The sequence below is a fragment of the Aedes albopictus genome, chromosome 3 (genome assembly GCF_035046485.1).
Source record: "Aedes albopictus strain Foshan chromosome 3, AalbF5, whole genome shotgun sequence".
NCBI lineage: Eukaryota > Metazoa > Arthropoda > Insecta > Diptera > Culicidae > Aedes > Aedes albopictus.
The window spans coordinates 377,111,295-377,134,486 of record NC_085138.1 but is presented as its reverse complement, the minus strand read 5'-3'; the positions used below and the strand labels follow the sequence as shown (position 1 = coordinate 377,134,486).

The 23,192-nt window shown below is 41.4% G+C and overlaps 1 protein-coding gene across 1 annotated transcript; it reads left to right on the top strand.

Moving 5' to 3' along the window:
- Nucleotides 1-803: 803 nt before the first annotated feature.
- On the top strand, nt 804-22,989 carry LOC109409881 (thiamine transporter 1-like). The gene is made up of 2 exons (XM_062855759.1): nt 804-1,490; nt 21,927-22,989. The coding sequence occupies exons 1-2, from the start codon at nt 980-982 to the stop codon at nt 22,799-22,801; spliced, it is 1,386 nt and encodes a 461-aa protein (XP_062711743.1). The 5' UTR covers nt 804-979; the 3' UTR covers nt 22,802-22,989.
- The last annotated feature ends 203 nt before the right edge of the window (nt 22,990-23,192 follow it).

The window sequence follows — 23,192 nt, the reverse complement described above, 5'->3', positions numbered from 1 at the left end:
CTACTCCTGGCCTACCTAAGCGTTTAAACCTCTTATGATGATTTTGACGTCGAGGCGTAAAATGCGTCCTTGTTATCATCAGTGCTTCCGGAGTGTGCACGTTCATTATGCTGAAGTTGAAGAACCGATCACGCGCTTTTGCGTAACACCCATCACAATGAAAGCTGTTCCCATCTCACGTGTGTTGCCGCAGCTATTGTAGATGGTATGATTACCTCTAAACACCTACCTGAATCCTCCCGAAACAAAATGTTCATTATCAGTAATCACAAACACCCCAACATGTACCTAAGTAAACCTACATCAAATCTTGATCGTGGAATGTTCCTGCAGAAGCCTGGATACATTTGTAAGGAAAATAGCAGGATCACAATTTAACGTGGTAGATCTTACGTCGTAACGCAATTTTCCAAGGTGATCTACCCACGTTACGGGAAATAATACATATTCAGGTTGACAACAATTGCCAATTTTTTAAAATTTTTAATCAAATATTTTGTGCTGTACAAACCACTTAGCACTGATTGAACCTGTCCCTTCTGACGCGTCGCGCAAAAGCTTCACGCCTAATCACTAACAATCCAGGCCAGGCGTAGCGTGGGACTTCCGAATGGAACGATCGGGATGTTCATTCGTTCATTCTAGAGCACGTGCCTCCCTTGGTTGTCGTCGTCGTCGACGACGACGTCTTCGGTCCTATCGAGAGCTAGAACTTCGTTGGGGTGGCGTAACTTTGCCCGACTCTACCACAGAGAATAACACTAATCCGGTAGCAATTGCCGTCGTCGTCGTCGTCGGTAGGGCATCACAAATCGATTCCAGAACGCCTATTTAAACCAAGTGGGTTGCGGTGATGACCGGAAAGATGCTGCCGCTTCGATACCGTACGGGCGCATAGTGCATTGGCGGCAGGCAGTAGTTTAGGAAGAGTTTTAACGATCATCGCGCGCGTGGCTGGACAGTCTGGACGGTGAGGAGCATGGAACAGTGGGGAAAGATCGCGATAGTGCTGAGTGTTTTTGGCTTCCTGAAGGACTTTCGTCCGAGTGATCCGTTTGTGGTGCAGTTTTTGAACGGCTCGTGGCATAACATCTCCGCAGAGCAGATCAACCAGCAAGTGTTTCCGGTGGGGACCTATTCGTACGGGATTCAGTTGGTGATCACGTTTCTGATCACGGACTATTTTCGGTACAAGCCGTTGATTATCCTGTCGGGACTGGCCGGGGTCGGTTACTGGGGGTTGTTCGTTTGGACGAAGGATTTGCCGTGGCTGCAGTTGGCCGAAGTGTTCTATGGGACTTACAAGTCCGCTGATGTGGCCTTTTGGTCCTACATTTACGCGAGAGTGGATAGAAGCTGCTATCAGAAGATTACATCCTACACGAAGTCGTCGTCGCAGTTGGGGAAGTTTGTGGGTGCCGTTGGAGCGCAGGTCCTGTTGTTCTATGGATTGGTGGATTACCTGGATCTGAACTACGTCTCACTTGCAGGTGAGCGTGGGAAAATCGTTCGAGCGGGGGTGATTGAATATTCAAGTGCTTACAGTTAATTGGTTGTTATAAATACGTATGTTAATTGAATTGATCGACGCCATCCGTGAGTATCGAGTGAAAACGACAACCGGTGATTTAGCAATATCGGTGAATTGTGAAGTCAATTGGAAATGGAAATTAGTTTGCGTACTACGATCGTACCCGGTTGGCATAAGAGTGGTGAAGCAATAATTCTGGAAGTGGTTTATGTCGTGGTGGATTCCAGACATGAGATGTCTGGGGACAAACTTTGGGGGAAACTATCAAGATGCTTAAAAAAGTAACCACAAACGTTTTATCTGTCCTGGACAAATTTCAAATTTAATATTATGTGAAGTGTGTTAGTTCGGGAATATTCTTTGTGTTGATTCCCCGGCCCTTAGTAAATACGGTTGACGGCCAAGACGGCTGATGCCGCTATGGACTTTTTAGATGCCGAGTTCTCTAATTGTGTTCATTGAGTATAGTTAGCTAATGTCAAGCCCAATTCATACAACCCATTCGGCCTAATGACCTGATGTGTAATTTCGATAGTTTTGATCAATCAACACGGATTAGAAGTCATACGATGTGAACTACAGGCATACCTCGATAGTACGTACACCACCGCTTCGTTTAGTGTACGTACTATCGAAACGTACGTACTATCGAATCACAAATTTTTAATTTAAATTTCATTTTCAAATCATAGAATGTTATTTCTAGAACGTCAAGATTGCCAAAAAATTACATGTGGCCTAAGGGTCCGTTTATTAATTACGTAATTTTGCTTGTTTAGGATCCTATCTTTAATGGAAAAATCTTCTTGTGCTCTGGGGATGCTTGGTAGAGGCATCTCGTCTCTGGGAACTTATATTGATTTTATTCGAATTATCTTCTACAACCATCCAAACTGGTCTAGATATGATTAAATCGATCTAGATCAGATATATCTTGTTATAGAAACATTCTAGACTATTTTCTCCTGCAATATTTATTGCCATGATATTTCCAAAATCATCTGAACATTGCTCCTTCTAGGACACCTCCAAGAGTTTAAATTATTTACGAGAAGAAATTCCTAGAGGTATATTGGAGCACTTGGAGGAATCCCGGAATTCTTGGAAGAATTCGAGGAAAAATGATTTGATGAATCTTAGAAAGAATTCCTGTAGGAATCTCGGAATGAATTTCTGGAGGAATCTTGGAAGGAATTCATGGAGAAATCCCGGAACGAAATTCCTGGAGGTATTCAGGAAGAAACTCCTGAAGAAATCCCGGAAGTCCTGAAAGTATTACAGAAGAAATTCTTGGTGAAGTTTCGGAAAAAATCTCTGGAGAAATCTCTGAAAGAGACCCTGGAATCTCATTAGGAATCGCAGAAGAAACTCCTGGAAGAACCCCTATGGAATCCCAGAAAGAATTCCTGGAGAAATCTTGAAACCAACACCTAGAGGAATTTCGGAACTGGAAGAAACTTGAAACTTGAATAAATCCCTAAAGCAAGCGAGAGAGCGAAATGTGTTTCCCCGAATCCAACAATTCGGGTTCACTCAGAAACAATTGAATTGGTACAGCCTATAGGACAATGCAAGCCCCGGTTGCTAAAGTCTAAGTTTTTGATGTTTTGTGACCGTTCGGACTTCAAGAGATTTCTACCAGAATTTCTCAAGCCCGGAATCCTCCAGGAATTTCATTCGAGATTCTTCGAATGCTTTTTTTTAGGATGTCTCTGGATTTATTTTTTTGGGCTTCCATATGGTATTCCTGGAAATTCTAGCAACTTCACCCAGAATTTCTCTAGGAGTTTTTTCGGAAATTGTATCAGAAATTCTTACCGAGATTCCTTCAAAACTCCTTGCAACAATCCGTAAGGATTTATTCCTGGAATTTCATACGAATTTATTTCCGGAGTATCTTCTGGAAATTCTTCAGGAATTCTTTCTGAAATCCTTCTAGAAATCCTACAGGATCCCTGACAAGAACTTCATGCAGTATTCCTCTAAATGCTTCTCCAAGCTCCCTCCAGGAACTTCTTCCGTTTTTTTTCGGGAGCTACTTTTGATTCAAGTATTCCTTCTGGGATTCCTACAATAATTTCACCAGGTAATCTTTCTAGGATTTTTCCAGGATTCTTTCGGAAATTCCCTCCGGGATTCCTTCAGGAATTTCTTCTTGGTGACTGTCAGAAATTACTTTTCAGGAACTTCTTTCGGGATTCCTCTTAGAGCTTCTTCTAGATTCTTTCAGAAACTGATTCCGGGATTTCCTTGAAAACTTTTGAGAGCTTTTGACGGAACCCCAGGTGGAACCTCTTAGAAAAAAAAACTCCTGGGAAAACCAGAGAACTTCTGAAGGAATACAAAATAAACTTCTGGAAAAATTTCATTAAGAGCTCACGGAATCCCAGAAAAAAAAGGTCTGGAACAAATTTGTGGACAAACCACGAGGGGAGTCCCAGATGGTAAAGCCTGTATCCGCAATAATCGGGACACAGAAGTACGTCAGTAGCTCTGTAATGAATCGGTAAAATTGGCCAAATAATTGACTGAGAACTCTTTGGTGTATGTTTATTATTTGTGCCAAATTTCATAAAAATAGATGCATTACTTTTAACTGTGGATGAAAAACAAACAGACGTGGTTTTAAGCATTTTGTACAATCATAACCAATTTTCAATCGCATAGTAGATGGTTCTTCTACGCTACAGTTCAAAGTTCTGTGATGATAATTATGAAATTTCGTTAGCAGTTATGATACTTATAGAGACATATTCTTGCAAAATTTCATCAACTTTGACCAATTGGTTTGAAAGCTACTGGTGTTGATAGAGGTGAGTGTTAGTGAAAATTTTTCGTGTTTTTCATGTGCGATTTTTGCCAATTCATAACTTTTGAATTTCTCAGCCAATTTTCATGAAATTTTCACAGAAGCTAGTTTATTATGTGTAGATTATGCCTGCAAAATTTGATGATTATTGGTATAGTACTTTCAATAGTACAATGGAAACAATAAAGGGTGCTGACTAGTTGCTGTCTGAGAGGCTAAAATCACGTTCAGTCCCAAAACATGTTTCGATTATAAAATTGTTGATAGTGTATCGATTTTTTTGATATTTTGCCCATGGAACAAATGTAGATTGAGAGGTTTGTGTTCAAAATTTCAGCCGCTTCCTGTGCCAAATTCAAAAGTTACAGCGCTGATAAGCAAAACTTGGGGCTGTACAAAATTCAATGGCGCACATTTTACTCTTTCGTTGCTACAACAAAAAGTACTGCACCGATTCACATGAAATTTTGTAGGTGAAATGAACACATCTTAAGATGTTATTAGGCAAAATTTGAGCAATTTTAATGTATCTATTGCAGAGTTACAGCTGTGTTTCTGTGTCCCGAATATTGCGGATACAGGCTTTATTCTTGTGGAATCCCAGAAGGTACTCCATGAGGTGAGCCACCAAGCCACCATCAAGTTATAAAACAGCACACACACGCACAACCCCCATTTTGAATTAAATTCAACCACTAATGCGAGAGCTGACGATTTTTTAAGTCCGAATTGTAAATAACAAAGCCACGCAACGTCAAAAACTATGAACATTTTCCCACATTTTCCTTAGCAACCGCGGCTAAGTGCCCTACGGTACTCGAAGTTGTTTAAATTTCCAAACTCATGGAAAACTGTCAAATATTTTATACGTATAGCAAAAAAAACGTTAATTGTTGGAAAACGGAACAAAAATAACAAGTAAGTGAACTGAAATCAATGGTTTGGATAAGTACCTTGATAGGTTTGATTCATGTTTTGGAGAGCAATCTTCGCCTAGAAATTAATTGTTTTTATTACCACGCAAAATAGAACCATCATGTGCCTTTTTATTTTATTACAACGTTCTATTGGTAAAGAAAGCGTTTATTTAATAACTGTGCAAGTGCTTATAGACCACTAAGCTGAGAAGCAGTCCTCCCCAGTTGGGATGTAACGCCAGAATGATGATGCCAGATATTATGACTTGCAGAAAATATCTCTGTAATGCGAAGAATACTGCAATCATTACATCAAACGTATTCGTTCATGCCTTTCATTTCGCTGCATTTTAAAACTGTTTAATGCATAGGTTCCCAAACATTTAGGTGTGCGACCCCCTTTTGCCAGTTGACGTGCTTTCGGCCCCACCATAGAAATTCCCTCATTTGTTGTCTGTTACAGTAAATTATTCAACTGACTTTCGCGACCCCCTGGATGAAGACCGGCGACTCCCTTTAGGAGTCGTGACTCACAGTTTGGGAAACCATGGTTTACTGAAAATCCGTGTTATAGGAGTCTGCATAATACAAATTCATAGTATCGGAGTCTCTGCCATACGTCTACTAATGATTCGAACTCATTTTTGTAGATTAAAAACTAACTTAATTTTGGTGTACGTACTATCGAGGCAAAATGTACGTACTATCGAGGGTACGTACTATCGAGGGTACGCACTATCGAGGGTACGTACTATCGAGGTACGCCTGTACTACCTACAGATGTCCTTCCTGCATGAGTTTTAAGTGTATTTCTAAATGGAGTTGGTAAAAATAACCTGTCCTTGAGGTATGGACATTGTGTAGAATTATGGTGAATGTTCTGGTTAAATTACAAAAGGGGGCATTGCGGTATTCTTGGAATCAGTTTTTGGATGCGTTTAAGCATAATTTGATTATTTATTCACGAATGATAGTATGAACCGAATGGATCCAAAAAATGTGGCATACATTTCAAAAAGCTCTTGTTTGAGATAATTTTAAAAGATCTTTAGAGCGATTTCTTCATGGGATCTTCAGTTAGGCTTATAGATAAGGTATTGGATTGCCAATCCGGAGACGGAGAACAGTGACATGGTCACTTTAGTTCATCATTCCTTTTTCGGCCAAATAGCATTCGACCAAACAGCGTTCGGCTAAATAACCCTTTCGGCTAAACGGCATTCGACCAAATGGCCCGGATCCATTCATGCAATGGCAGGCAAAGAAAGCTCTTAAAATAATAACGTAATAACTGTGGAAGAGCTCAAAGAACACTAACTTGAAGTGAGGCAAGCCAAGTTCCAGTGGGAACGTAGAGCTACAAAGCAGAAGAAGAAGGTATCAGGTATCAGAAGGCCGGCTCCAGAGGCACGTTATCCTCCATTTGGGACATTTGTGCCATCGCCAAAATAACAGCCTATTTCATCATCTACCTGAGGGAAAAGGAAGGAAAAAGGATTTGGATGGGGATAGGGACAGGTAGGGAAATAGGAAAAATACCCTGGAAGAGGGTACTAACGCACAAGCGTACCACAATGGGTTCAAACAGCGCCCTGAAAAGGGCACTGTGATAACGCATAAAGCGAAAGAGAGCCTATAGCTCTTTCTCACAGCGGGTTAAGAACAACAGAATATCCTGAAGATTCAGGTTTCTGAAGTCAGTTTCACTTAATAAGTGTTTACCGAATACTCGGAAACGCAGTTGCGCGAAAACTGGACAGTTGCATATCAAATGATACGAAGTTCCATAATCGGATTCACAGCTATCACAGGCAAATGAATCAGCTTGCTGAATATTCGCCATGTGATAGCTGAGTCGGCAGTGGTCAGTCAATGCTTTGACCAGCATGCTGCAATTCTGCTTAGACAGATTAGTTAAATACTTCGCCACCCGTAGAGATGGCTCAGCACTATACAATTTGGTTTGACGACATGACTCCAAACTATTCCAGTATTGTTTGTGCTGAGTGGCAGCCCAGATGTCAATATGAAGCTTTACCCAACACTTGGATACCGGAATAGCTGGCTCAGGGCCAATGAAGTCATGTGATGCTCCAGTGCGAGCTAACTCATCAGCCAATTCATTTCCAGCGATGGAAGAATGGCCAGGTACCCATACAAGGTGAACAGCGTTTGCTGAATTCAGCTCCTCAATTTGAGTTCGACAAGCGATAACTATCTTTGACCTGGAGTTGGCCGAAGCAAGTGCTTTAATAGCAGCCTGGCTATCTGAACAGAAGTATATTACTTTGCCCATTACGTGCTGCTGAAGTGCTGATTGCACTCCGCACATAAGAGCAAAGATTTCGGCCTGAAAAACGGTGCAGTGTCTGCCAAGTGAATAAGACTGATACAGCCTTAGCTCACGAGAATAAACACCAGCACCTGCTCGACCTTCTAGAAGGGAGCCATCAGTGTAACATACGATGCCGTCTGAAATACTTCTCTCCAGATAACCAGATGTCCACTCTTCCCGGGAAGGGAATTTCGTGGAAAATGTCCTATATGGAAAATTACAAGCAATTGTAAGATCACTTGGAGCAAGGACAATTTTGTCCCAATTCACTAAAAGTGGAAACAACGAGGTGTGTGTTGATGTGCGGTTCACAGGAGTTTCCTCTAGTAGACCGAGTACCCGTAACCGGTAAGTGCAAGAAAGGGCTTCTTGTTTGACATGAATGTGTAGTGGGGCAACGTCAAAGAGAACTTCTAGCGCTGCCGTAGGAGTTGAAGAGAACGCCCCAGACATCGCCATTAAGCACATCCTTTGGAGATGGCCTAATTTTGATTGGACCGTTCTCACTTCACCCTTTTGCCACCACACAAGACATCCATAAGCCAATATTGGCCGAACCACAGTTGTGAAGATCCATTTGATACACTTGGGTTTTAGACCCCAAGTTGTACCAAAAGTACGCCGGCATTGCCCAAAGGCCATACAAGCTTTCTTGATTCTGAACTCAATGTGAGGTGTCCAGGAAAGCTTGGAATCAAGAATGACTCCAACGTACTTTACCTGTTCAGTCATATCGATTTCAGAAACAAAGAGACGCAAAGGTCGAACGCCATTACGGTTTCGCCTTTCCGTGAAAAGAACAATAGATGTTTTACTCGGATTAACCGAAAGGCCATATTGGCGACACCAACCCCTCAACTACCTGAAGGGCGTTTTGCATCAGGTCGAAAAGGGTGCTAATGCACATACCAACTAACAATGTTAGGTAATCGTCGGCAAAACCATAAGTAGGAAAACCGCTATTATTGAGTTGCCTCAATAGCGTATCTGCTACGAGATTCCACAAAAGCGGTGATAAGACTCCCCCTTGGGGGCATCCACAAACACTCAATTTCCAAATCCCTGCTAGACGCAATGTCGAGAAGAGATATCGGTTTTTGAGCATTTGGTGAATCCAATTGGAAATCATTGGAGATATACCATGACTCCGTGCGGCTTCCAATATGGCATCGAAAGGCACGTTGTCAAAGGCACCCTCGATATCTAAGAAAACACCCAAACAAGATTGCTTTTGAGCGAATGCTTTCTCGATATCGTAAACAACCTTGTGTAAAAGAGTCACAGTGGACTTACCAGATTGGTAGGCATGTTGGTTCACATGAAGAGGCACGTTGGCCAGATGAACATCACGGATGTGATGATCCACAATGCGTTCTAAGCATTTCAGAAGAAAAGAGGTCAAACTGATAGGTCTGAAACTCTTTGCTTCTTCATACGACGCACGATCCACTTTCGGAATAAACTTTACAGTAATATCCCTCCAGGATTTGGGAGGGGCGCCCTGGTACTCCACAGGCTCCGTTAGCGGTTAGGTTTTTATTAGACCCCCCTAGCCATTCATTCCTAGGCACGGTAAGCATAAAGCCGCATCACACCATGAATTAGGGGTCACCTGTTGGTGGATTCTTACCACCGGAACAGGCGGTCCGTAGTGTTATTCTTAGCCAATTGAGACAATCGCTACCGACACTACACAGCTATCTAGGCTGATCGAGAAAAAGAAGTTAATATTGATGATCAACTTCATACGGACTCGAACAGCCGATAATGTTCTGGTTAAATTACAAAAGGGGGCATTGCGGTATTCTTGGAATCAGTTTTTGGATGCGTTTAAGCATAATTTGATTATTTATTCACGAATGATAGTATGAACCGAATGGATCCAAAAAATGTGGCATACATTTCAAAAAGCTCTTGTTTGAGATAATTTTAAAAGATCTTTAGAGCGATTTCTTCATGGGATCTTCAGTTAGGCTTATAGATAAGGTATTGGATTGCCAATCCGGAGACGGAGAACAGTGACATGATCACTTTAGTTCATCATTCCTTTTTCGGCCAAATAGCATTCGACCAAACAGCGTTCGGCTAAATGACCCTTTCGGCTAAACGGCATTCGACCAAATGGCCCGGATCCATTCATGCAATGGCAGGCAAAGAAAGCTCTTAAATAATAACGTAATAACTGTGGAAGAGCTCAAAGAACACTAACTTGAAGTGAGGCAAGCCAAGTTCCAGTGGGAACGTAGAGCTACAAAGCAGAAGAAGAAGAGCAATTTCTTGTGAAAGCTCTTGACAATGCGTTCCAGGAGATTTGAATGGAGCGAAACTTTTTAGTGCATACTCAACCGATTCCAAAATAATGATACTCCGAGCCGAGCCGAAGCTGGAGAACCATAACTACAAGAAAAGACATCAGGTTCATCCGAAGATCTAATGTTCACACATCCAGGGAAGAGTGTACTGAATAAACATTCCAGATTCCAAAGCTTCCTCATCAGAGGAAGTAAAATTGCCTCTTTGGTAAACGAAGTTTGTTCACTCGCAAATCCAAGTATCCAGGGATTTTGTTCAACTGACTGACCTCACCCAAACTGGAATCATTTATATAAAAAGTTTTTCTAGCCGGATCGTTCAGTAGACCGAAGAGTTTTCTGGTAGGCCTTGCAAGCCGACCTTAAGCATCTGATCCAGCGGAACATCATTTGTTCCAACTCTTTCTACATTCTTTCCTGTACTTCGCCAGATCAAAGTATCACCATTGGGTTCCTTTTGTGGTTTTTACAGATCGTAGAGGGCCAGCTTCTTCAAAAGCTTCCATAATGAAGGCCTTTGTAGTATCAACGGCATCACTTGGAGTGTCAATAGATAGTGAGTATCCATGGAATTTGGCCACAACCAAATCAGTAAAGAGATCCCAGTTGGTTGACCGGGGATTGCTGAAAGGCAAAGTTTGCGAAGTAACATTCACATCTTCAAAAAAGATGTAGCGACAGTCAGATAAAGATTCTTTATCCGACACATTCCTATTGATCAACTTGTTACTAGTTCTGCTAGAGCAAAGCGTTATGTCTAACACTAGCATCCGTAGGGGACGGTTCATCATGGGGTAAATGAACCGAACAATAGACATTTTTCCTGTTGAGATTTCCAAGAGAAACATCAATATTGTGATAGCACATACATCCCTGGTGATTAGTTCAGAGATGAGTGTAGCAACGATTGCGTTGTTGACAAGCACACATGCTCGAGGCATGACTCACAGTAGCAAACACCGAGTTCACAAGGTTTCCTAGATAGAAATGTCCCTTACGAAAGTAAGGTTCTTGGACTAACGCCACTTGGGCTGTACCGTTTTACATAAGTCTGCATCAGTGTATGCAGAATATGGCACCGCAAGCGAAAAATAGGCAATAAAGAAAGAACGGCAACAACTAAGCGTTTTTCGTTAGCAGATAATGACAAAGATCGCTCCCGAGTTTGTTCACAACAAAAACTGTAGAAATATTTGTCTCGTTCCATTCACATCGTGATTTTCGCAATGTTTTACAACTGAAATTCGACTTTGAGGTTTGCAAGAGTCTTAATGCGTCCAAATGTTTATGAATTCAATATGGGTCGAAAATTTCAGTAGAAAAACTGGAATATCGGCACACGCGCGCAAGCGATCTTTGTTTTATTGCTCTCATCGCTTGACATGCGTTAATTGCGGAGTGCCTTTGTTACCAACATGCACCGCTTAGGACAAAGCGTTTGTTTTTCGGCGTGATCCGTTTTTCATACCCTGGTCTGCATAGATAGATCATTGCTGTTCTTTTATGCTGAACATTAATCTGAGATATGCTAACCGTAGCCACTACCCAAACTAGGCAAGATTAAACTCTTTGCAATCTCAGCAAATGGGCTGCAAAACGGTGAGTCGAAAAGGAGAGCGTCCAACATAGCTTTGGTCCTCACAAGTGCCTACCTCATGCTTCCACGGGTCAAGTGATGACAAAGACCGCCAGCTAAGAGTTGTGTGCTTAAGGACAGACTTGTTAGAATCCCAAGATGGCCGCTATAATGGCCGACTTTGGCACCTACTCACGATTTCGAGGGCACAAATCTCTTCGTAAACAAAACCAGTGCACCTGAGCTTTTGATTTTAAGCTAATTACAAGTGAGCAAGAACAGAATAATGAAATACATTGTTGTTTGAAGCTTGCTTCTTGAGATTTGTGCGTCTGAAGTTTCGATGCAATGTTGAAGTGGGTTTTCATTACGTTTGTCCTTATCTGGTAGTGCAGCATGGGCACTGTCGTCCTTCTGACTTCAGCTAGATCGAGGAGGTACGTTTCGAGCGTCTGTTCACCAAGGAGGTGCGGCCCAAACAGCGTCTGTTCTGGCATGCAGCGGCCGAGTATAAAATGCTCCTCCACCGGAAGCTATACCTAAGGTGGCAGCCTCACCACTGTGGAATGGGGACCTTAGGCCAACAGCAACAACCTACTGTTTACTACTTGAGTAGAACAATAGCTTCTGAACTACTGTGCAGTGAATGCTGATGTAATACTAGTAATTGATGCATCAGATCTTATTGTAAACTAATAGCTTCAACAAGTAATGCTACTAATGCTAATGCAACAACTAATGTATTCCCTAAATCGAAAGTTAATTTAAAAAAATAATTACATTTATTACCAACTCGAACAACTAATTGAAAAATGTTTAGACTGATTTTGAACACCCCAGCACCTTGCAAAATATGTAAAGCAATCTGCTGGCTTCCAATTCCAAACACACGTGACATAACATTTCAACCGTAGCGTGCCGGGATTCATAACAAATTAGGCAAGCATTCACGCGCGCTTCCTACTAGGCACCTCGATCGCTTACTATAGAGAGCAGCGCCTCCATCGTAAACAATGCAATGGACGACAGTGCGCGAAAGCTAGCTTGTGAAACGCGATGCTGGATTGATGTGCTGACGATGCATCCTTATCAGCGAAGAAGGATCCGTTCCACGTGAGAGATTGCCATTCCGAATGCCAACAGAACTAGGTCACCGCGTTGTTGCGAGTTCACCACCAGCATGTGCGAGAGTCAGTATGTCTACGGTACGGATTAAAGTCAGGCTAAAAAACAGATGACGGATTAATTATAGAAGCGCAATAATCGGGTTCAACTTTGCGAGGGGAGTCCCTTTGGATCGGTACAAAATACGTGCATAAAGTTCACGAAACAACGATTACAGTAGTATTAAAATGATGGGTTTACTAATTTCCATTACCGGTTTCGACCGACTTTGTCGGTTGTTGTGGTCGCTTTAGCAGTGGATTTCCTTTTAATCGGCAGGGGTGTGGGACCCATTCCGATTTACATATGCATATTTAGCAATTAAGTAAACATTAAGTTGGGCCAGGTTGTAGTGGCACGAGCCAGTCTCTCACGCTCCCACGCTTCTACCTAGTAGAAGCTCGCAATTTAAAATCCTAGATTTTATCAGATTTCCAGCACTGACAAAGCTTTTTTCTAATTTTCTATGAACTGATAAACTGATAATGAGTGTAAATACTCTTGTAATTTATAATGGCTCCCTCAAATGCTTATCTTTTGATAGATACGCGTAAGGATGTTTTCGATCACCTGGCAATCGTTTGACTCATTCATCCATAACTCAGTTCAGAAGCATAATATTGAAATGAGATGTTCGGCTAAATGGTAGATAAGTGTTTTTCCTACAATTATCACCAAGGACGCCATATCCTAACTCTCATATATGCGGCGTGACAGCGCTAGTATCACCTACTCATACTAAACGATCGAAAAATCCGATCGTTTAGTATGAGTAGGCAGTACATACTATCACTTTTACGCCGTAAATATATGAGTTAGAATATGGCTTCCTTGGTGATAATTGTAGGAAAAACAATAATCTACAAGTTTGTCGAGCATCATATTTTAATATTAAGCTTTTAGACAAATGAGTCAAATGATTGCCAGATGATACGCATCCTTGGACGCGTATTTTGACTACCACTTGAAGTCTTTCTCTGTGTAAGCTAGTTCAGCTGAATAGTTCAGCAAGTAGTAGACGAAATACTCGTATCTGCCAAAAGATAAAAAATAGAGCGCGGAATTGAAAAATACAAAAACTATTTTCACTAAATCGGTGCATGATCTTAATCCTGGTTAGTTGAAACATACCTCAAGGCCTAAGCGAAAATCAAGAAATGAGGCATTACACATGTAACAGTTCAAGTTCAGTTTTGTTCTATAGAGGTTTTATGACCAATTTTATGACATTTCTTGAAAAGCTACTTCGTCCATCACAACCTTTTAATAACCTTTTCATGAACGCCATAGGAATGAAAGAGCCGACTAGTTTCCTATCGCCGCACTTATGGGCAATCCACATCGGTTCCACGGGTTATGTGGGTTCAACCCACTAAAAACTCATTCTCTCTCTTCCTTATCTTCGCGGTACGCTTGTTAGGGATGACTTCGCGAGGGGGCGTACATGGAGTACTCTCTATTGATAAGTGTTCCACCCTTAGGCAGGTATTCCTTCAGAGATATCTACAGGGATTTCTCCATATATTCCTTCCGGAATTCCGCTAGAGATTGCTTCAATAATTCGCTAAGAAAGCTTTCCTGAGATCCCCTAAGGAATTCCTCATGGGGTTTCTTCAGAAATTTCTCCAAGTATTCCTGCAGGGAATCACCCGCGAATTCCCTCTACAATTCTTTCAGGAACAACTTCCGGGATTATTTTAAAAATGTCGCAAGAACTCTTCTTGGGATTCCTTCAGAAACTCCTCCAGGATTTAATCCAGGATTTCAGGATTTTCTCAGGAATTTCAGCAATTTCTTCAGTACTGAGATTTCATCAGAAACTTCTTCTGGAATTCCCTCAGAAATTAAACTTTGTATTTCTTCTGGAATTATTCCTGGGATTCCTCCGGGAATTCCTCAAGGAACTAGTCCGGGAACTGCTCAAGGGATTTCTCCAAAAAATCCTCGAGGAATTCTTCCAGGATTCCTCTGAGAATTTTTGCATGGATTCCTCTAAAAATTTCTACAGGGATTCGTCCAGGCATTCCGCTAGGGACTCCTCCAAGAATTCCACCAGGGATTCCTCCTGCAATTGTTCCAGTGAGTCCTTAAGAGAATTCTCCAGGAATTCCTCCAGGGATTGCTCATGGAATTTTTGCAGGGAGTCTTCCAGGAACCCCTCTAGAATTTTTTCAAGGAATTTCTCTAGAGAATCCTCCAGATATTCTTACAGGCGGCATGTTCCAGGCATTCCCCCAGGAGTTCCTCCAGGGATTTCTCTGTGAACTCCTCCAGGAATTCCACTAAGAATTCCTCCAGGATTTACCCCAGGTAAATTCAGGAATTTCTTCAGGAAATTTTCCAGGGATTCATCCGTAAATTTTATCAGGAATTTCTCCTCCAGGGATTCCTCTAGAGATTCCGCCAGGAATTTTTTCATAGATCCTTCAAAAATTGCCCAAGGAATACACCAGGAATTCCTTCAGGGATTCCTCTGAGGATTCTTCCAGAGATTCCTCCAGGAATTCCTCTGATGATTCCTCTAGTATTTCCTCCAGATATTCCTCCAAGAATTCCTCCTGGAATTCCTTCAGAAAAAGCTCTAGCAACTCCTCCTGGAAGTCCTCGGGAAATTCCTCCTGGAATTCCCCCAGATATTTATCTGGGAATTCCTCTAGGAATTTCTCCAAAAATTTCTCCAGAGATTCCTTCCAAAACTTATCTAGAGATTCCTACAGGAATTAATTCAAGGATTTCTCCAGGAATTCTCCCAGGGATAGTTCCACGGAATTGCCCCAAGAATTCTTCTAGGGATTTCTCCAGGAATTCCTCCTAAGATTCCGTCATGATTTTGTCCTGAAGTTCCTCCAGGAATTCCTCCTGGGTTTCCGACAGAAATCTGTCCAGAAGTTTCTCCAGGCATTCCTCCTGAGGTTTCTCCAAAGACTGCTTCAGGGATTCCTCCTGTTTTTTTTTTCAAGAATTCCCACAGATTATTCAAGAATTTCTCTAGAAATTTCTCTGAAGATTCCTCCAGGAATTCATCAAGAGGTTTCTTCAGAATTACCCCAGGAATTGCTTCAAAAATTCCTCCACACATTGATCCTGGAGTTCCTCCTGAATTTTCTACAGAAATTACTACCGCAATTTCCTTCATCAATTCCCCCAGGAATTTCTCCCGGATTCCAGGAATTACTCAAAGAATTCCTCCAGGGATTCCTGCATGAACTCCTCCTGAGATTCCTCTAGGAATTTCTTGAAGAATTTCTTCAGGAATCCTCCAGGAAATCCTCCAGGGATTCCTTCAGAAATTACCCCAATTATCCTGGAATTATTTCAGACATTTCTCCAAGCATTTCTCGGTGGACTTCTACAGGAATTCCACCAAGAATTCCTTTAGGAACTACCCCAGGTATTTCTTCAGGAATTCATCCAGGGTTTTTTTTTCAGAAATTGGTCCAGGAATTCCTCTGCGATTTTTTTCAGAAATTCCTACAGCAATTCATCCAGGAATTTCTGCTCGAAATCCTCCAAGGATTCCTTCAGAAATTGTTTCAGAAGTTTATGCAGGAATTCCTCCAGGATTTTTTTTCCAGGGATTCCTCCGGAAATTCTTCCATGGTTTCCTCCAGGAGTTAGTCCAAGAATTTCTCCTCATGGGATTCCTCCAGAAATTATCACACAGATGTTTCTCCAATGATTCCTCTAGGGATTTCTCCAGGAATTCTTCCTAGATTTCCGACAGGAATTTGTCAAGAAATTCCTCCAGGCATTCCTCCAGAGGATTTTCTAGAAATTGTTCCAGGGATTCCTCCAGGGATTCTTCCAAGAGTGTCTCTAGAAATTTCTCTAAGGTTTCTTCTAGGATTCAGCATTAGCCCAGCAATTCCTTTAGAATTGCCTTCAGGAATTTTTTCAGGAATTGATTCAGGAATTTCTTCGATAATTGCTACAGCAATTCCTCCTGGAGTTTCCCCAAGAATTCCTTTAGGGATTTATCCCTAAATTCCCCCAAGGTTGCGACCATTCATTTGGAAAGATTTACATTCATTTGCTATTATATCAGTTTAGAAGCATGATATCGAAAAACAATGTATGGATGAATTTAACCTTGTAATTTTATCTGAAAGTTTGCCGAATAACATTGGAGTCGCAAACGTATACCAAAGTCGTGAGCGAGCTGTGAAGGCAATTTTCCACAGCGTGAATGTAATTTACATTCACCGCGTGGAGAGTTGCCCTCACAGCTCGCTCACGACTTTGGTATACGTTTGCGACTCCAATGTTATTCGGCAAACTTTCAGATAAAATTACAAGGTTAAATTCATCCATACATTGTTTTTCGATATCATGCTTCTGAACTGAGATAATAGCAAATGAATGTAAATCTTTGCAAATGAATGGTCGCAACCTTGAATTCCCCAAAAGGATTCTTCTGAAATTTCTCCAGAGAGTCCTCCTAGAATTCCTGTAGGGTATCCTCCAGGAATTCATCCAAGGATTCCTTCAGGATATCGTCCAGGGAATTTCTCCAGGGAGTCCTCAAGGAATTTCTCCAGGAATTCTTTCTTTGGGAATTCCTCCATGGATTAATACAGGAATTCTTCCAGGGATTATTATAGGAATTCATCCGGGAATTCCTCCAGGGGATTACTCCGGGGATTTTTCTATAGGTCTTTCCTAGAATTCCTCTAAAGGTTCCATCAGGAATTCATCTAGGAATTTATCCAGGGATTGTCCAAGGTATTCGTCCAGGAATTTCTCCAAGGATGCCTCCAAGAAATCCTACAATTATTCCTTCAGAAATTCCTCCAGGAATTTTGCCAGTGGTTCCGCTTGGGATTTGTCCAGTAGATTCTCCAGGATTTCTTCCAGAATCAAAGAATTGCTTCAGGGATTTCTCCAATAATTCCTTCTGAGATTTTTAAAGGAATTTCTCTAGGGATTCTTTCAGGAATTTGTCCAGAAATTCCTCAAAGGATCCATCCAGATTTTTTTCTAGTAATTCTCACAGGGATTTCTGATGCGGTTGCTTAGGATTCCTCCAGGAATTCATCCAAGGATTCCTCGAGGCATACTTTCAGAAACTCCTCCAGGGATTCCTACAGTTTTTACTTCAGGCATACCTACAGGAATTGCTCTAGGGGTTTTTCCAAGAATTCCGTCAGGGATTACTTCTGGAATTCCTGTAGTGATTCCTTCAGAAATTCCCCTCGGGATCTTTTCAATAATTTTTTCAGGGGTTCGTTCAAAATTTTCAGTAACCCGTCAATCTTCTTCTCCGGGGAATCCCCCAAGATTTTTTTCCAGGATTATCTGAAATTTTTTTGAATTTCTTGAAGGGTTTCTAGAGGAATTGCTCCAGAGATTTGTATTGGAATTTTTCAATATTATTTTTCAGGGATACAGTAGCAAGGAAATTCTCCAAAAAGTCATTCACGTATTCTTTCAAAATCATCTCCGAGAAATCTTTAAGGAGTTCATCCACAGATTTATTCAGGAATCCATCCATGAATTTTTTCAAGAATACTCCCTGCAGTTCCTGCACAGTAGTTTCTTCATAAAGTCGTTCTTTCGGAAATATATCCTGTGATTCTTACACAGTCACTGTAACCAACTTTAAATATATAAGTACTTACATGCTTTCGGACAGCTCTCCAGGTAATCCTTGTTACCAAATGCTTGGAAACAAGTGTGCAGCCCAGGACAGGATGTCCAGGGGTTTTTGTTGTAAGGCTAGGGATAGTTCTTCTTATTCTTTAAATATATGTAAGTTAGTTTTTTTTCACCAAATTAAAGTAGATTTTGCAGTGGCACACAAAATATTTGTAAATATTATTATAAAATATCAACTAAAGCCTGTATCCGCAATAATCGGGACACAGAAATATGGCTGTAACTCTGCAATAGATACATTAAAATTGCTCAAATTTTGCCTGATAATATCTTAAGATGTGTTCATTTCACCTGCAAAATTTCATGTGAATCGGCGAAGCACCTTTTGTTGTAGCAATGAAACAGTAGAACGCGAGCAATTGAATTTTGTACAGCCCCTGGCTTAGCTTGTCAGCGCTGTAACTTTTGAATTTGATAAAGAAAATGACTGAAATTTTGAACACAAACCTCTCAACCTACTATACTTACATAGGCAAAATTTCAAAAAAATCGATGCACTATCAACAATTTTATAGTCGAAACATATATTGGGGCTGACTGTGATTTTAGCCCTTCAGACAACAATTAGTAAGCACTCCTTATTGTTTCGATTGTATTGTTGAAAGTACTACACCAAAAATCATCAAATTTTGCAGGCATAATAAACACATAATCAACTACCTTCTGTGAAAATTTCATGAAAATTGACAGAGATATTCAAAAGTTATGAATGGGCAAAAATCGCACATAAAAAACATGAAATTTTTTCACTAACACTATCCCCTATCAACACCAGTAACTTTCAATCCAATTGATAAAAGTTGATGAAATTTTGCAAGACTCTATAAGTATCATAACTGCTCACGAAGTTTTATAATTATCCTCACAGAACTTTGAATTGTAGCGGAAAAGAACCATCTAGTATGCGAATGAAAATTGGTGATGATTGTACAAAATCTTAAAAACATCGTCTTTTTGTTTCTGTTTTGTTTCTGTGAGAGAGAGAGGGAGGGGAGGTAGATGATGGGATTGAGAAATAATGGGAGAAGTGTGTGAACCTTGGAGCAAAGCGGATCGCTTTTAACTCCGTCCGAAAAAAGTTCCGAAGAACGTGAAAAGCGTCGAGTGCCGAAAAGAAGTAGGGCTGGTTTCCCGAAGACCATCTTAGAACGCGTGGACCATTAGGGGCGATCCGGAGTACGAGATCTGAGTCGGAGGACGCCATTTGACGTATTGGATTTGGGACCTCCTGGTACCCACGGCCACGCCGAGATATACCTCGCGGACAGACATCAGGCAAACGAAATACGGCGAGTTCCGGGCTGGTGGTTCCTGTGCGTGACGTCAATTGCCAGCCCACACGCCGCGTGTAGCACAGGCCACAGTTTTAGCGGTGAGGGTCAACTACCCAACATCCTATGCGCCACTGCGCCGTGAGCGAGCCCGGGAACGTCGAGTTTCAACATCCCCGATCCACCCTCGCGTTTTCGACGACCGATCAAGCCTCAACATCACCGGGTAAGCTTCTCCTGAACACTTCGTCCAAGCCGCCCAGTACCATCAGAACGTTAGACCTGCCAGCACCAGCCGACCTCCCCTCTCCTCCATCAGCCTGTACCACCATGGGCCCCATCAGCAGCAGAACAGCCGCAACGAGTATGATTTCCCCTTATGTAAGTTTAAATAAATAGATGTCTAAGCTAAATTGTTGTGTCTGTGCCATTATTTAAACTGGAAGAGGTCCGTGGATGTCCTGTGTTGGTCTGCTCTTGTTTCCCTGTCGTTTGGTGTAGTTGGTGTCCGCTCGAAGCAAGTAGGTGGCGAACCTGAGATTGGAGCCCTGAGCTAGTCGATTCTTACATCCTTCAGGAATACATCTAGAGAAGGTTCTTTCGGAATTCTTCCAGGAACTGTCGAGGATTTCCTCCTGGGAAATTCCAGAATTTTTCTCCGGAAATACTTTCAAGAAATTCTTCAAGAATTTCTCCATGGATTCCCTGCAGAGATTCCTACTAGGACACCTCAAACTTATATGGGAAAAACACATCTCAAAAAGCTCGATGGGCACCCTTTCAGTTCGTTCTGTTTTTCAGCTCAAGTGATTCACAATTGGGTGGTGCTAAACTCGTCTGAAATTTGTATGGAGGTTCATATGGAAACACCAGAAATTGATCACCGCTACCAGCACTACACTGATTTGTATAGGATAGGTGAGGTTTTTTTTTAACGTAATGTACAAAATACAAAAGCGTGAATGCTGAAGAGTGCAGTAATGCTTTTCAAGAATATAATGTTATTATTTTCAATTTCATCGTGTTACGTTTAGTTATAAAAGGTAGTTGGTATCAATTTGCTGAGGCTGCTCAATCCACCCCTAACCCCTGACCAAATAGTCTACCTCTTCTTTTTGGCGTAACGTGTAAACTAGGATAACGCCTGAATCGCTTAGAGTTTAATGAGAACGATGAAAAATATTATAACTTCCTCAATGAACATTTGAATTTGTGCATTGTTTGATAGACACGCAAATACTCGATGCCCAAGAAAGTCAATGAAATTTATAGTAATCGACTAGAAATCACCTTCAGCATGGTTTTAATGAATGCACTCGCGTTTACGCTTCAGCTATATGCGCCTTTTATTATGTGACATCTATTTTCTCTGGGGCTCCAAAAACTTCTGCTGTATTCCATTTCAAATTCTAACAGAGTTTTTTTTTCACATGATACTTGAATTCCACAAGGAAGCATTTAACAATATTATTCTGTGATGCTGCTAGAAATTTCAGAACTTCTTTAGGATACCCAAAAAAGAATTTATTTTGAAAACTAAAGATTTCATTATTCGGCGATTTAAAAAAGACGTCGTAGGTACAAAGAATTGCTATTTATGTAATTCCAATTCATATTTCTGGTATCATATTTCCAAACAAAACTAATAGAGTCAATCACATAGTCCATTTTGATCTTGTAAAGTGTGACAAGTTGAGAATAGTCTCCAATAACTATCAATTTAAACGCATATTATGCCAAATCAATGTATTTTATGGATCTATGTTTATCATTAAGACAGTGGCTCTCAGATTTTTTCTAATCTCCATACATAAAGTCATGAAAAATTTCTGGGAGGGGGGGCTGGCGAATTCTGGGGAGGGGGGTAGCTGCTCCCCCTCTAGCTACGCCAATGTTTATTTCTACCAAATACGCAAGGTACTAACGGTTTGCATTACCAGCAATTTTCTTGCGGATACTGAACCCAAAATACACCAAAAATCATTAAATATTTTAAATTGTTATGATATGCACGTTAAGCAAAGAGATATTTGAAGAAACGATATCGATCATGTAATTTTTGCTTTTGAAAACAATAATTTCTGTCTGATCCATGAGCATTAGCAGCGAAAATGTGCATGGAATGATATATAACAGCCCCAATCAATTAGTCGTGATATATATTAGTATTCAATACTTTCAACGGGCGTTGTTGGTCCCACGGTACTTATCGTGAAACGTCAATTAAAACTGCATTAAATAAAGTGCCAACGCAACACGCATTTATGAATGAGCGAACAAATGAATGAAAACGATCACGCACCCAGCTTAGAAAATTCCACTAACTTACGTCCGTCTTCCCTGTCTTTCTTTGCAGTTCAACTATGCACGACAGCCTTTGCCCTGTTTCTACCGGCCGCGCCGAAAAGTATCTACTTCAACAGATCTACTAAACCGATCCCATCGGAGAATAACAACGTACCGGCGGATCCAACGCCTCCACCAGTGCCACTCCCAATAACCGATGACAAAGCGATAGCGAAGCTCACCGCCCTGGAACTGCTCTGGTTTCACGCAAAGTCTGCCTACAGTAATTTCACCGTGCTGCGGTTCAGCATTTGGTACGCCGTGGCCAGTTGCATCTACTACCAGACGGTCCTGTACGTGCAGGTCCTGTGGAAGACCATCAGCAACCGGGCCACCACGGATGTGATCCACTGGAACGGAGCGGTGGAAGCGGTGCTGACCATTTCCGGTGCGGCCATCACCTTCTTTGCGGGGTTCGTTCCGGCCAAGTTGCTGCACGTGCCGAATGCCCTGTTGGGACTCAGCATGATTTCGTTTATGCAGGGAGGGGTTTTGCTCATTTCCGGGTTGACGCGAAACCTGTGGGTGGCTTATGGGGCGCATATTGGGTATTGCATACTGCACGCTTTTACGATCACCTTGTTGAGCTCGGAAATAGCCAAGAACATCTGTCGGGACAGTTTTGGGCTGGTGTTTGGGATCAATGCCATGATCGGATCGGTGCTACAGTGTCTGCTGACTGTGGTTGTGGTGCATTGCTCCACCATCAAGGGCCAGTTTGTGGTTTATGCGGGTGTTTGCGCCGGGATGGGGGTCCTTTATTGTGTGTTCCTTTTGGTAGAGTTGAAGAAGTGGTGGAAGATTGTGTTCTATATGATCAAAACGAAATTCAGCCCACAGAAGAAAATAGATCTGGATGGTAACAAAAATCATCAAATTATTTAGCTAGGAATGAATTATCGTGAAACCATGTGATCCAGTATAGTGATTTTCGAACGAAGAAACTCGTGATAGGTTAAGCCATGCAACTTATAATTACGACATAATGTTATAGAATATTCAATAATTCCTAAAGTATCGACTTTGGGAAGAAAATAGAACAAATAAATATAGCTCAAACGTTTAATCATGAATATACTCATTTTTTTCTAGATTTTATGATAATATCACCGAAACACATATCCGAAAATATTAACCGATGCCAGGCAATGCGATAAGTGTACGGGTATTCAGCAAGACCATGCTGAGGGAGACGAATCGATTTCCGGTCAGTCCAGAAGCATTTCGCAAAGGAAAATTTCATTGACTTGCTTGGGCATAGAGTATTTGCCACGCG

What these genes read in the sequence shown, in the direction of transcription:
- LOC109409881 (XM_062855759.1), top strand. Translation starts at nt 980, where the DNA reads ATGGAACAGTGGGGAAAGATCGCGATAGTGCTGAGTGTTTTTGGCTTC. An exon ending in GAACTACGTCTCACTTGCAG is followed by an intron (nt 1,491 to 21,926) that starts GTGAGCGTGGGA and finishes CTTTCTTTGCAG; the next exon opens with TTCAACTATGCACGACAGCC.